Below are 14,844 nucleotides of genomic sequence, written 5' to 3' on the forward strand. Positions count from 1 at the left end.
TCAGGCTATTAAAAATACCCAATGTCAGCTTTGATTAGGTTGAAAAATGTAGCGAACAAGCAGCAGATACAACTATACAAGTTAACATCCTAAGCAGTGGTTTATGTATACAAAATATTGTTTTGATTTCACACTAGTATGTTTGCGTCTTATCGTTTTAAATTATTGTACTGCAATTTCACTAATTTTGTAGTTAGAGACCAATCACGAGGATTTTCATGGTTTTAAAAATCTGAGGCAAAGCTGAGCTTTTTAGATCTGATCTCTAACTGACTTAGAAAATGGTGGAGGTGTATTTATACTACACTACACTACTGGGTTCTAAACTACTAAGTGTATTAGGTGTTGTGAATTCTCATTTCACTACCTTTTCACATATATAATTTGGCAGGACTGTGGTAGTAATTAAAAAACTAATAAATTTGTACTGAAAACTCTTAAAATTGTGAAATATCATTATCATTACTATATAACTGCGCTGTTGTTGAGACATACAGTAATGAAACTGTTATGAATTGTGACTACACAATCCTTGGTAGCCTTTTCATATCATTTTCACATGAAATTAGTACACTGAAATCGTAATGATTGCTTGAGTGCACTTTTCCACATTTTTATGCCCAACATTTTGAATTATGTCATGATGAAAAGTTAAACTTCTACTGATAATTCTTCTGGCTACGCTTAAACTAATAATTGTCTAGGGAACACATTAGTATGTATGCAGTGAGCATCTTCAAAAACATTGAATAACTTATAGATGGAAGTGAACAAGTTCTTGAAATTTTGCCCATTTGTATTACAGTTTGACCCACTAAAAATGTTTCATCCAAATATCCAATACATTATTAATTTTTATGGCCAAGCAAAGACTCCCCCCGTATATACATGTCCTGTGTGGAAGCCACAAAAGTGCATAGTCTATTTCAAACTTTTCCTAAACTTGCATTAACACTGCACATGTCTGCTTTGGACACCTCAATTGTCACCACTGTTCATCTAATTGACTGAAATGCTATTTCTCTTGAGAAAAATTCACTTTTTATTTTTAGCGGTTTTCTCAGGGCTCAGCTCAACATGTACACCTACAAAACTTTTAAAAAATTAACCATATGCATGTTTTGTATATTGATCAGTGCCTGCATGATCTTATACTAGTATATGTTGAATGTGTAAATGATTTGACCACTGTTATTTACAGACGTTTTCCACTAGTCTAGTGTATATGTTATATAGTAAGACGTTTTTGTAATACTAACAGCTTTCGAGGTAAACTGCAGATGTCTAGCTCTCCAGGAATTTTGGTACACAGGTTTCCAGACTTCCTGTTGCACGCATACTTAAGGGGTCTGGAGGCATGCATCCTCAAGAATTTGAATCTGGTAACAATTTTCACCAAAATTCTTTAAAGCTGCGGCAACATAAATCAATCCCTTGTTTCCTGTCCACCACCCACATCTAGTTTTGGCTATTATGAAATGCATTGCACTTAATTGGTAGGGCCATGGTGAAAAATAACAATGTTAGGAACAGAATTTATTCCAGCAGGTTTGAAAAAGGTATCAAATCTGCAGTTCTTGAATAAAAGTTCAACATGCTCTAATAGAACAATCAGCCAATATTCGATCATTCCAACTCAGAAAAATAATTACTTATGAGCATAAAGAGCTTAAAAGGAATCTATGCAACATTGATGTTTACATTATAGGATCAAATAATTAGCTACTGCTTTGCAGCATAATATCTAGCTATGTACCATGTACACAACTAGGAAACCTCAGAAATCCCCTGGAGCTGCCTCTGAGTAGCTGCAATATATGGCTCTACCTCAGGTTTTTATATATATACATAATGGTAGTGATGATAAGCATGAATCCCTCAATTCACATGATCTGCATTGGACAGTTGGCAACAAGTATCATGTGTATATATAGCCCTGTTACTTTAGCAACATACAAACCATAGTGTGTAGGATAGGGTAGTATTATATACTCACAAGGTTGCATGTTTAAACACAACATAATTTAATAATAAAATGGATAAATAAAATAAATATTATTTCACACTCTATAGTATTTAAAAAGGTTACAAGTATTCAACACAACGTGTATGTTCACACCAAAATGTTCCATCTCTTAGCAGTACCAGAATTTGCTCCCCACTGATTGAATACCTTAAAACAACAATAACATTATGTATATTATGTTTACTATTGTCCTATGTGTATACCTGTTTGGTGATGTGATCAGGACAAGCCATTCTGATCCGTTCACAAGTTACTGGACTATCTAGTGTGAAACACTCTGTGACTCCAGCTTGTCTACGAACAGTTGCTATTGCATCTCTAATGGCAAAGGCAACAGATGCTCCCAAGAACAATGGTGGCTCACCAACAGCCTAAGATGTTTACATACATCGTAATGCAATGAGCTATAAGCATTTAAGAAATAAAGCTTACTGCCACTAAACACCATACAAGATTTAAAAGCATTGACATTTTTCTGGGTCACGCATAGTATGTATTAATCATTTATTACAATGTTGAAAAATCATTGTAGACTTCATAAAATTAATTTTGGTTTTAAAAATTGTGAAGAGCAATCAATTTACGTGAATGCATCAGTTTCAACATTAGCTTACTCTAGAAGAATAAATAGCTCTACTGTTAGGAGATCCTTTCAGAAGGGACACATTGAATTCCAATGGGACATCAGAAAAACAAGGTATCTTATAATTTCCAGGTCCGTTAGTGAACGGCTGTCCACGAGGAGTTCTAGAGGTTTCTTCTAAGAAAATTAGTTCCTCCATCGTAAATAATCCAACTCCTTGAGCAAATGCTCCTTCAACCTGTGTAAACCAGCCATGAGTATATGATATACCTGCACTAGTATACCTGTCCAATATCAATAGCAGGATTGAGACTATCCCCTACATCCATTATGATATCAGTAGAGATGATGTGATAACCTCCGGTTAACATGTCCACTTCCACCTCACTACAAGCCACACCAGATGTGAAGTAGTCAAAATATCTTCCAGTCTTTGTCTCCGGATTGTAATCAATATCTGGAATGCTAACCAAAATTTTTACTCACAGTAGATATATATATATATATATAATCAGCTTTGTTAAGGACAGCTCTCAATATAACCTCGTAACTGTGGTGACCTATAGTACAATGAGGTTTGTGGAAGGTGGCTATTAATTCAGTCAAATACACTGACTAGTTTCAGTTTGTGACATAAGCAATACTAGGAAATAACATGTTGGCAACTGCTTTCTATAGAAGTTCACTATTTTGTAAAATACTTGACAGCTGGCTCATGCATCTCATGCCCACACAACTTGTTGATCCTTAGTTAAGGAAATCTCAACAATCCAAACACTTTAATTATATCTCAGTGTAAGAATAACTGCTTTATTAGAGTATCGGGGGTGTATACAGGAATTTTGAAAAGGAGTTTGCTCTGTAGCTTAAGTGACTGTTCTATTAGAGTAGTTACTATTATTGCCTGACTGCTTTATTACATAAAGTGTATCAAGTTTTTTGCTCAAATTAAAGTTCTATGTTCTATTACACTAAATTGATGTTACCATCATGAGAGAAACCATTGCTTCGCTGAGCTAAAACTTTACAATGTGTCCCATTCCATTCCTGATCTGGGTGGGGAGCCTGATGTTTCAGGTTTTTTTTTAGTATTCCAAAACAATGTGCATTTTTATCAGTGTACTTTGTTATAATAAATAATACTGTTTAATTGGCAAGAATTATATTGATAGATTTTGATTTGGTGAGTGTGTTGTCCATTCAACACAAAGCATTGATGATATTAGTGCATATGAATTAAACCATGTACAGCTACAGTATAATCTGAACACACTCACCTGTCTAAACACTGTAATTGTGAATACATACACTTACTTGAAGAAATCTTGTGCTGACAAATTTGTCATATCTAAGTATGCAGCAGTCACCTACATATTGTTATATAAATACAATTACATGCGATATACTGTATAGCCTAAATATTTCGAGGGGCAAATATTTCGAAGTTGAGCAATGTTGCTACAAATGAAATTTTCGTGGATTTGCAAACACTCCCAAAATGTATTAGACTATATGGAGGTCTAAATATCTCAAAGATAAAATTTTTGCTGATAACCCACAAAACCCTGAAATCAGTGAAAATATTCCCCCTTGAAATATTTAGGCTATACAGTATGAACATACCCATTCTTCCCATGTCCCTTTCAAATTGGCTTCCATATAAGGAGCCAGCCTTTCTTTAATTTTCTCACTAGCTTTCTTCACAGCCATGCCAAATAGGTCAGCTGAAGCTGATGCTGCTGTTGGACTTGCATTGGCCACAGTGTTGGTGGCCATTTCACTAATGTGTACTTTACTGTGGGGTACACCCAGGGCTCTGGCACACACTTGTACCATCTTGGTGTGTAGTCCTTGTCCCATTTCCACTCCTCCATGTGCCAATAACACTGAACCATCAGTATACACATGTACTAGAGCTCCTCCCTACATTAGAATGATCACATGACATATACAAGTAAGACACAAGGTAGTGTCATGTAGCCAAGAAAGTCAGCACACAACAAACACAATTTTCATGCATAAGTAGCTTTGTGTTTCCTTATTTGAATATTGTGTGATGTTGTCTGCTGGGTAGAGCAGTTCACACACAAAATTGAACAAAGCCACTCCCAAAATTTTGCATACTTTTGTTGTATTTTAAATTTATTTTTGTTGTTCTTTTCACACACCTTAAAATAATTGCTACTAATGCAAATGTGCAGCCAGATTGCCTGAAATTATATCAGACACAATTACACTAGATAATTTACCAATTCGGCATGAATTCATAAACAATAACAATTTTATTGACTTTTAATTGCATAATGCTCCAGTTTCATCTAACTCCTACAGAATAAACCACTAAACGGTATCATAAGCAACAGAAATGGGGTGGAAGGGGCTAGAGGCTGATGCCCTACTATGGTCTGCCAAGGAGACTAACAGAATGACATCTCACCAAAATCATCCTTCTTAGAGTGGGGTGTGAAGATTGATACACTCTAATGGAATACTTAGCATTCACCTAACATGGCAACAAAGTTGAGACAGCCTAAACTGATAATCTCACTAATTACTTGTGAATTAGCACTGCAAGGAACAATCCACCACTCATCAACACTTACCTATTCATACTAAATGGTCAGTGATATATACAGCAGCTTCACTGGCATAAACATTGCCAGTATCAATGTAATGTATATATTAGTCATTGAAAGCAACATTGCATTCCGGAATCCACATCATAGGCCAATTATGACCGAATTTACAAAAAAAGGGCACACATCCAGTTCTACTAACTTGGAAGACCATAACTTAGTTACATACAAACCTGAATCCATTCATCAAGCTATATTTGCTCACAGCTGACCAAAGTTCAAGTCAATAACTTTTTTCTATCTGAAGTTATGGATTATCAATGTTGGTAAATTGGATGGAAGACCCTTTTTTGAAAATCTGGCCACAATTATCTCATCACAATCTAACCACAGCATCCCACTGCTATAAATGAATGAAAAGGCCTATTGGAGGTCGCCTACACTTTAATTCCTATACTATTGACAGGCTGTATGTGACTAAAGTACGAATTAAATGTGCACTAGCTATAGACAACTTACCTCATTTTATTTCTATGATCCCTACTGAAATGAAAAAAAATTATGCATATAGCTGCTGCAATTGACAAAAAAGGCATGTCTTGGGCCAAAGTGACATGAAATCAAGCCTGTAGTCTTCAAACTGTATGACAGATGAAAGAAAAAGTTTGTGAATATTGACAAAGTAAATTCGTCCACTTTTAATTTGTCAAATATCCATAAGTACCTGTAAAAGTACATGTTTAGATCCATGATTTCTGTCAACATTTAATAATATCGTCAACACTGGTGAAGTGTGGATTTGTCAAATTTTCCTTTCTTCAAAATTTTCAGTTGTACAATAGTCAAGTTGATTGTGCAACCATCATGATTCCTACTACACAGTACTACCGTACTGTAAGATTATGAAAGAGGATATGCACATACTATTACTTGTATCTGAACAAAAAATGATCAATATAATAAGATTAGCGGCACGCCCAAAAAATTCTTTTACAGTGAATGACTATCGTGAATTCCATACAAAAGTATGGGTAGCAAATGCGGCTCAGACTATAACTCGCCACATGAACTACGGATGGGGCTCCTCCTTCCAGTTACTCTGTGTTATACACATAAAGGAATCTATCTCGCTGGATAAACTCTCATAACTGGTCTACATTTTGCGATTCACACTTTCTACGCATATCTACAATACATTTGTTCACTGTTGTGACGTAAAAAACATCACGTTTTTATTAGACTGTTTTTGGTTGTAAAGTTAGTGCACATCCTCTATTGATTTAGATTTTCTCATGCATTAACTACAATGTAATCTAACCTGACACATAAATTTTGGATAGAATCCAGTTCCAAAAAGTGTGGGAACTACTGCAATTCCTCGTTTATTCCACTGATTGTTCCTGTAAAAAGAAACCATTGACGATCACTGTATACTAATATTTACTTACTTGTTAAATTCCTCAATAGCTGCAGTACGTTCATCATACTTAATCTTGGCCATCAACTCACTCCAGCATCGTCGAAGATGCAAATCAACAATAACTTGATTTGCTGGAATTCTATCACCATCATGATACAGGTTTAGTTCACGCACCTATCCAGGTAATGTCAGTAGTACATACAGACACTGTTAATGTGTAATTTCTACCTTGTGTACAGGTAGTTTACACACATCAGCCACATTACTGATAACACACTCCATTATGTACATAGCCTGTGGTCTGCCAAATGAACGAAAAGCTGTGTTTGATGGAAGGTTAGTCTTGCACGCATAACCAACAACAGTCAAATTAGGAATGTGATAGGCATTTTCACAGTGCATAATAGCTTTATCCAAAACCTACACTGCAGCCATAAAGTACATGATTACAGCTCATCTTTTTGACTCACAGGATGAGACAAATCAACTGAATTTCCAGCATTAGAATACAATTTTAAATCAAGTGCTAATAGTCTTCCATCTCTTGCAAAACCAACCTGGAGTACAATAACATACTAGACAATAAAAGTGTCATTATACGCACCTTGTATCTACCAAGGAAAGGATGACGTGTTCCAGTAGTCATCATGTCTTCATAACGATCCAACATTATACGTACTGGTACCTTCAGTCTGTATGATATACAATAATTCTAATAGAACATACAAGTGATTGTCTTACTTGTTAGCAGCTATGGCTACTGAAGTAGAGAACATACAACTTCGTGTCTCTTTACCACCAAATCCACCTCCTGTAGAAAAAAGTTGAAGTGATTAAGAAAATAGTTATCGAGCTACATACCAAGTCTTTTGACACGAGTTGACACCTTATGAGCTGGAACACCTAATGCAGCAGCAGCTAATAACTATATATGTGTAGAAGGATAGTGACAATCTGGTAAGACTAACTAACATTACTTGAGTTTTGTTAGCATTTTGAGTGGACACAAACATTTCAATTTCTCCTTCTTCTTTAGGAACTACCAATGCTGCTTGAGTTTCCAAGTAAAAATGTTCCTACAAAATCAGTAATGCAATTTAATATACATTATACATTGCCAGATCTTGTATTGCTTACTTGTCCACCAACTCTAACTTCTCCTGACAAAACATGATCAACAGCAGTAAATGCTGCCTCTATATCACCACTACTGAGAGACTTGATCGGTTTATAATATGACTCAGCAACAATAGCATCCTAATTATCACACAGTTATTAAGTTACATTTTAAACTTATGCACTATCTACCTCTATGGTGATGATAGCTGGTAGATCTTTGTATGTTACTTTGACCAGTTTTGCCGCACGTTGTGCTAATGGATGAGTTTTAGCAACTGCTAAACCAATCAGTTGTCCTATACATGTCACCTAAACAATTGATAAGTATCCATCACAAGTACACTGGTAATGTATATATGCAGATTTATTACAAGCACTACCTTATTGTCTGCAAACACTTCTTCATCTGCAACACCCACTGCTCCAGTCATGTTACTACCTCCTTCTGGAATATCTTTAGCACAAATGAAGTCAACAAATCCTTCAACTTCAGCAGCTTCACTGATATCAATATCAATTATTTCAGCATGGGGACGTGAGCTAACTACAATGGCAGCATGAAGCTCATCCTTGTAACTTGGCATGTCATCAACATAAATGGCTTCTCCTGTAGCTTGTTGTAAGGCTGACAAGTGCATCAATGGTCTTCCTACAACATCATCACTTGGTTGACTACCAGCAACATCCTATGAAATGACAAAGGGCAATATAATTATTCAAGTACAAGGCATAGCCTGGATTTTTAAGGGATAGGGGAATGGGGTTTCTAACAGCAACCAGCAGGCATGTGTGTGTGGGGGGGGGTTGAGTATTATAAATTGATTTAAAACTCAGCAGATTGCTATATTTCATATACTAATGTGCTAACTACAATTAAGTGCATCAATAATGCGTCTAGTATACTCATTTAATGATACAAGTAAATACAGTAGGTCTATGACTAAAAAATTTAGGCTAGAAGTATAAGCTCATACTCAGTATACATAATGTAAATTTATAATGCTACTATATCTTATCTAGAAACATTCCTTCCTTGATGAAAAACTCTAAAGTTCAACACTGTACATTATTCACAACAATAAACTTTCTTTTCATGTTAACAAATCTGTTAAAATACATGGATATGTATATGGATGCTCTATTAGAGTATACTTGACTGCTCTATTAGAGTATCTCAATCTTTTTAGCAACATGTCCCCTCTTCCACGGAAGTTGTGCTATACTACATGCTGTCACTCACTTTTGTGCTGCTATACAAATTAGTGCATTAGGTTCATGCTGAAAACTTAGAATTCTAAATTTCAAAAGTGGGTTTCTTAAAAGTGCCCTCCCTATGCCACTGCAAGTACCTGGAAACCTTGAGAAGCCTTGGTTGGTTCTTTACGAAAAGGTTTAGTAGCTGACAGTAGCTCATGAGGGATACTACTGATATCATTTTTCACTGTCAAATAAAATTTCAGGAAAAAAGAAGCAGTTAGGGCACATCGGAATTCTGGTCTCCCTCCTGGAGCATCTAAAGGAATTTTCATTTCTTCAACTAAACTGGAACAAGCATCATCACATAAACAATCATTCCATTCTCTATGACAAAAAGTTAAGATAAAACATGTAACACTAAGTGTATGGTTGTGTTACCTCCCAATCAGTTTGGATTGAGTCTTACTAGCAACTTTTGTAACTGGTGCCATTCCACCATAAACCAAACTCATTTCCTTCACTTTCCATTTTCTATCTTCTTCACTAACTACTACTCTCATTCCAGCATTAACTATGGCAATGTCATCATCACGACGAAGTGACTGCTTGTAACCATACACAAACTCATGCTGTAACACATCACATGATAATGTTATAGTGTGTTAAGTGATGTATACCTCTTGTGTCCAGGGTATTACTAGTGACACCAATACTTCCTCATGTTTAAGAACTGTCTTGCGATAAGACACAAAAAAGCTTTCGTCTATCTTTCGTGAGTAATGTGGAGCTATACATGTGTACATACAAAGTATGAGAACAATTAAACATGTACAATAGCTAACCATTTTTGGATGTGATATTCAAAACAGCTCCAGCAGCTACTAGAATAGGATTTAAATCAGATATGGGACTGGCTGTGGCAATGTTACCCCCTATAACCTACATACACAACTGATCATCAACCATCAACTTCATTACACTTCACTTACAGCAACATTTCTGATCTGTGGACCAGCAAACAACCTCAACATTTCCAGAATAGCTACAAGTGTTCTTGTCTTGTGGTGAGGTAACCGATTACAAATTTCCTTCATCTTCACTTCAGTTTCACTAAGGGTACAAGCAGCTCCAATCAGTAAACCATCATCAGTTTCCTCCAATACATTCATCTCTGGTATGTGAGCAGGTGAGACCAATACAGGAAAATGAGCACTCTTAAATTTCACCTCAACACCTATCCATGCAAAACAAAATTTCATTAGTATATTTGGCTTTTATAAATTTACCAATTTCTGAATTTCCTGCTACAATTCTAACTTTTTCTAAATATTGTGCTTTAATTGAAAGTAGTCGTTGTAAAGTGCTTGGACGAAACCACTGAACCCGATCTGTTTTGATGTGTAGAGGTGGAGGTGAGGTTGAGATCTACACAAACTAAACTGAAATAGTTGTGAATTAAACTTACTAGTTACCATTAATTCTGGTGGAAATATTGGCTCTTGTGTTGGGTCCAGTGGTTGAAATTCAGTTGGGTCAAACAGTGCATAAGGTCCCTTAAGTACAATAAGTTCTTATGCATATGATTCTATTGCATGTCGTGTACCTCTATAACTCCAGTGTTATCATCTTTGCTACAAGCACAATTTCCACCATCACCTTTACAACAGAATGTTCTAAACCCATCCAGTATAGGTCGATAGCCAGTACACCTGCACAAGTTACCTAAGGGGAAATGATATAGTGACCTCTTTTTAACTCACTAACAAACCCTCAAAAGCTCTTTCCATTTCTTTTTCAGTTGGCATAACATCATTCCTCAGTAAGGTATACATGGACATTACAATTCCTGGTGTACAAAATCCACACTGTGATCCATGAGCCTTTGCAATTCGTTCCTAATAAACAGTGTATCAGAAAATATGAGGATCTTATACAGTATAACAGTTATACACACATGGTAGTGTGTTGTATGGCCAAGAAAGCCAGCACGTCACACCACGTGTGTATATTGACAGGAAGAAAGAAAATGCAATTTTCATGCCTGCATAGCTCCATGGTCCCTTCTTCAAAGGAAATCAAAGCACACCATTTTTGCATTATAGCTGTCCCCCAGGTAGGGTAGGCCACACAGCAACATGATTAAATTCACCCCAGCCATTTGTGAGATATGAGCAGCCAAAATTTTGATTTCTTCCTCATTTTTCTTCTCTTCTTAAGGGGTCTAGGGAGCCCTAGATTTTATTTTGTACACTTTGCAAAAACTTGTTATAAAACACAAACACGTAATTCAAATACTGGTACAGATAAAGAGCATATAAAGGTGAATTCATGCACTAAGTTCACAATGAATCTGATTAACATCCATGGTGCTATGAACGTATATTTATGTGAAAAAAGTTCAAACTTCTGTTATGGTTACAAGGTGAACCGCTTATGGAAAATTTTGAAATATGATGTGTACATAGGCTAGCCATTGTAGCAGTGCCTTTTGATGGTTAGAAAAAACAAAGAAGTAACAGCTACAGAGTTAAAAAGCAAAAACCAAGCAATTGTAAATTGTGGGGTCAAGATACTCTAATAAAACAGTCACCGTGGGGTGAAAAATATGCATAAAAATGTCAAAAAACTCACCAGCATTTGAACCAGAGACCTCCATACTGAACACTCAAACCTTTAACCACTGAGCTATCATGGCTGAAAATTCTAGCTAAAATTTACTCATAGATCTACCAATAAAAATTCTAGAAAACTCTATGTGAGTTCTATTAGAATTCCTCAAAATAAATGTGCGCTCTATTAGAGTACTAAAAAGTCAAGCAAAACAATATAATTATAAGCTCTGTTTTCAATAATCATAACATTTTTTCTCAGTGTGGTCTGTTTTGTATGGATTTCATTTCTTTTGTACTCTATGGGCTGCCTTTGGGGTTTATTTTTACCTACATTTCTTCTTAGTGCGGCCTTCAATAGCCTGAATAAAAAATGTTGTAAAATCAAAGGTGGTGGCCAAGAAATGGCTGTGAACAGTGTATCAGAGGATCATTACACAGTATAACAGTTATATACCTGTACAGGATGTATTTTAGTTCTGGTACTCCCAATTCCTTCCACTGTAGTAACAGCCATGTGATCAACTGAGCATAGTGGAGCCAAACATGCATTAACTGAGAAGTGACTATTAATAACAACAACATAACATCTGATTTATCTCTTGTGATGTTTACTTGACAGTTTTTGTTTTATGATTGTAGTTAGAGACCATTACAGTACAGGCACCACATCCTCCTTCAGCACAACCAAGTTTTGTTCCTTTGAGTCCCACTGTGTCCAAAGGCACACGCAAACATAATCTCACACAATTCACACTGTACAGGATACATAGGCATCATACTATGTAAACATACATTCTCCAGTTATACCTTTTCATATGGTCACTTTAACCCGGGTTAACGTGTTCATATGAGCTTTTTAACCCTGGCTGAACCTCGAAGTCATAAAATATCATATGCGAGTTCAACCCTATAAAGTAGTATGAAAGCAGTAGGGGTTGAACTCAGGTCTGCAAAGTAAAAGTGAGTTGCAGTTTTTGGTGAATACATAAAGTGCTTAGAAGACAATTACCACTCAATGAATACCATCATCTGACGATTGTTTGTGAACAGAAAGTGGGTTGAACCTGGGTTAAAAGTGGGTTACTCAACCCTGGTTGAACTCACTTTTGAGTGTCCATGTGAAAATAGTGTTAGTTCATATCTAATACAGTAGAATTTTTTTCAAAAATAATATATTTTGTTGTGTGTGCCATGAGCTCATACAACTTTACAGTGGTAATATGCACCACTGTGTATATTACCGAGAGTATATAATGTCCCACATTATATACTCTTGATATTACATAATGGGTTTATTGTTGGCACATAATCAACTGATGGTTGCTCTGTTGGTGGTATAAAGATTATCTACCATGTCATTTTCAATCATAAACCCAACCATTATGACCACCACTTCAAGTCAATGTTGTCCAATTAGGTTTTCTCACTATTCTGGCTTCCTATACACAATCTTGAAGTGTCAACAACTGGTCAATTTGTAAAAATTAACACATGCTTTTCAGTTACTATGTGATACATCATTTCTGATGCTGAAAAGAGGGGTAGGTAACAACCTGAAATTTCGTATGTCACTTCTAAATTGTTAATGTTGCCTGAAATTTTGTACACTTAAAAGATTAAAGTTGATGATCTCATGGATGTAACAGGAGTTTACAAAAATTTATGGAAATCCAATGAAATTACTGAATTTTATGCATTTACTAATTTTGGAAGTACTAAATTTTATGGGGAAAGATGAATTGGAAATGTTCTTGAAAGATAAAAATTAATATGGGCACTCATATTTCTATCTTAGAAATTTTGTAGGCAATTTTGGTTCATTACCTACCCCTCTGGCTGAAATTAACTAACCACTTACAATGATTTCTGAGAAAATACAACAAAGTCATTTCTGGGTTAGGACAGCTCAACGTAATCTGTGTCAATTCAATATACACTTAAAATATATAATTGCTACCCTTATAATCTACCTTTTTGCCATTAACAAAGAAAGTGACATCACCAACTGCACCTCCAACGTCTTCCATTACGCATGCCCTGCAATACATAAAAGGCAGTATACTAGCACTTGACAGCTTTAAAATTCATGCGGAGTGATAGGAGTAAAATAAGATAGCAGAGTGATAGGAGTATTAAAATAAGATAATGTTTTTCTCTTCTGTTTTGCTCCTCTATATTTTACACTCTTACAGGCTCTGTATTTTTTGTTTAAATGCTCTCCACCGACTAACTGGTAAAAGGTCATATCAAAGGAGCTTGAGGCACTTGCAAAGATTGTCAAAACACAAGGTAGTTAATTGGCTTCATACAGCCTTACGCACTCAAGCTTCACTTCGACCATGTGTCCGCTGATGTTTCACCACTGGATATCTTTTGACGCTAGACGATCAGTGACTAAACCTCGTCCTTGAGCTCGCCTGATAATCTAGATGTCAACTTTACCGGACTGGAAATCATATTAAACACCGGAATGAGGTGATAATCAGGAGGAATGAGGTGATAATCAGGGTGTTGACAGTGACTGAGTGTTAAGAGATTTTCGATTAACACGTCCACTTGAGGTCTACTTAATCATGTTGACACATGTTTAGTCCGAAGGTAAGTCCGAGGCGTGGTTGGAGGGTAAGCACTCGTAGTTAGGTAGCTACAGTATAATGCTTACTCGAATCACTGCTGAATAATCTGCGATAGATAGCGCCACTCGGATGTTTCACCAATAACAATTCTTTCGACGGCAGACCGGATCAATAACGTTCGAGTAACCTTTCAACTGCGTTGGATTACGTATAACAATAAGATTTTCGTCTGACGTCAGCAAGTTTAAAACAACGTGATTACATCATCATCATTGCCTCACGTGATTTCTCCATTGCTAAACCGGTAACCACTTCTAAAAACATAAATGTACCTAAATTAACTCACTTTGTGGACTATGACACAAATATTAATTATATGCATACATTGGTACTGGGCTCAACATAGCACTGAGTTATAGTTTTAGTTGAATAGCTGTGACCCATTGATATTAGAGTTAGTCTCGCGGCGCCCGACCCTAAAAAGTGGGTCTGGTGAAACTGTGTACAAAAAGTTTGAGCTCTGGAATGTTTATTGGATGACTGTTACGTAAGTGCACTGTTTACGTCACAACACCCATTCAACCAGATCCGCTTACAGCATCACCAAACTAATAGCGCTACTCAGAATTGTATGACTGTTTTCTCAATGAGTTTAAGCGGCAGAGTTACCGGATGTAATTAACCGTAAGCCGCGAATCTTTTGAAATGTACGCATTACATAATCAATTTGAAATG

The 14,844-nt window shown here is 36.1% G+C and overlaps 1 protein-coding gene across 1 annotated transcript; it reads right to left on the reverse strand.

The window, feature by feature from the left end:
• Positions 1-2,007: 2,007 nt before the first annotated feature.
• LOC136268317 (xanthine dehydrogenase/oxidase-like) lies at positions 2,008-14,301 on the reverse strand. The gene is made up of 31 exons (XM_066063618.1): positions 13,855-14,301; positions 13,504-13,570; positions 13,392-13,449; positions 12,146-12,242; positions 11,988-12,096; positions 10,690-10,816; positions 10,525-10,643; positions 10,394-10,474; positions 10,208-10,346; positions 9,911-10,155; positions 9,764-9,860; positions 9,599-9,708; positions 9,360-9,550; positions 9,074-9,305; positions 8,105-8,410; positions 7,914-8,033; positions 7,743-7,862; positions 7,583-7,681; positions 7,467-7,530; positions 7,347-7,416; positions 7,210-7,297; positions 7,076-7,162; positions 6,834-7,025; positions 6,634-6,779; positions 6,504-6,585; positions 4,233-4,532; positions 3,924-3,976; positions 2,894-3,074; positions 2,641-2,847; positions 2,230-2,397; positions 2,008-2,173 (listed from the first exon to the last, which is right to left on the reverse strand). The coding sequence occupies exons 1-31, from the start codon at positions 13,872-13,874 to the stop codon at positions 2,114-2,116; spliced, it is 4,035 nt and encodes a 1,344-aa protein (XP_065919690.1). The 5' UTR covers positions 13,875-14,301; the 3' UTR covers positions 2,008-2,113.
• Positions 14,302-14,844: the final 543 nt, after the last annotated feature.

The sequence above is a fragment of the Dysidea avara genome, chromosome 10 (genome assembly GCF_963678975.1).
Source record: "Dysidea avara chromosome 10, odDysAvar1.4, whole genome shotgun sequence".
Classification (NCBI taxonomy): Eukaryota; Metazoa; Porifera; class Demospongiae; order Dictyoceratida; family Dysideidae; genus Dysidea; species Dysidea avara.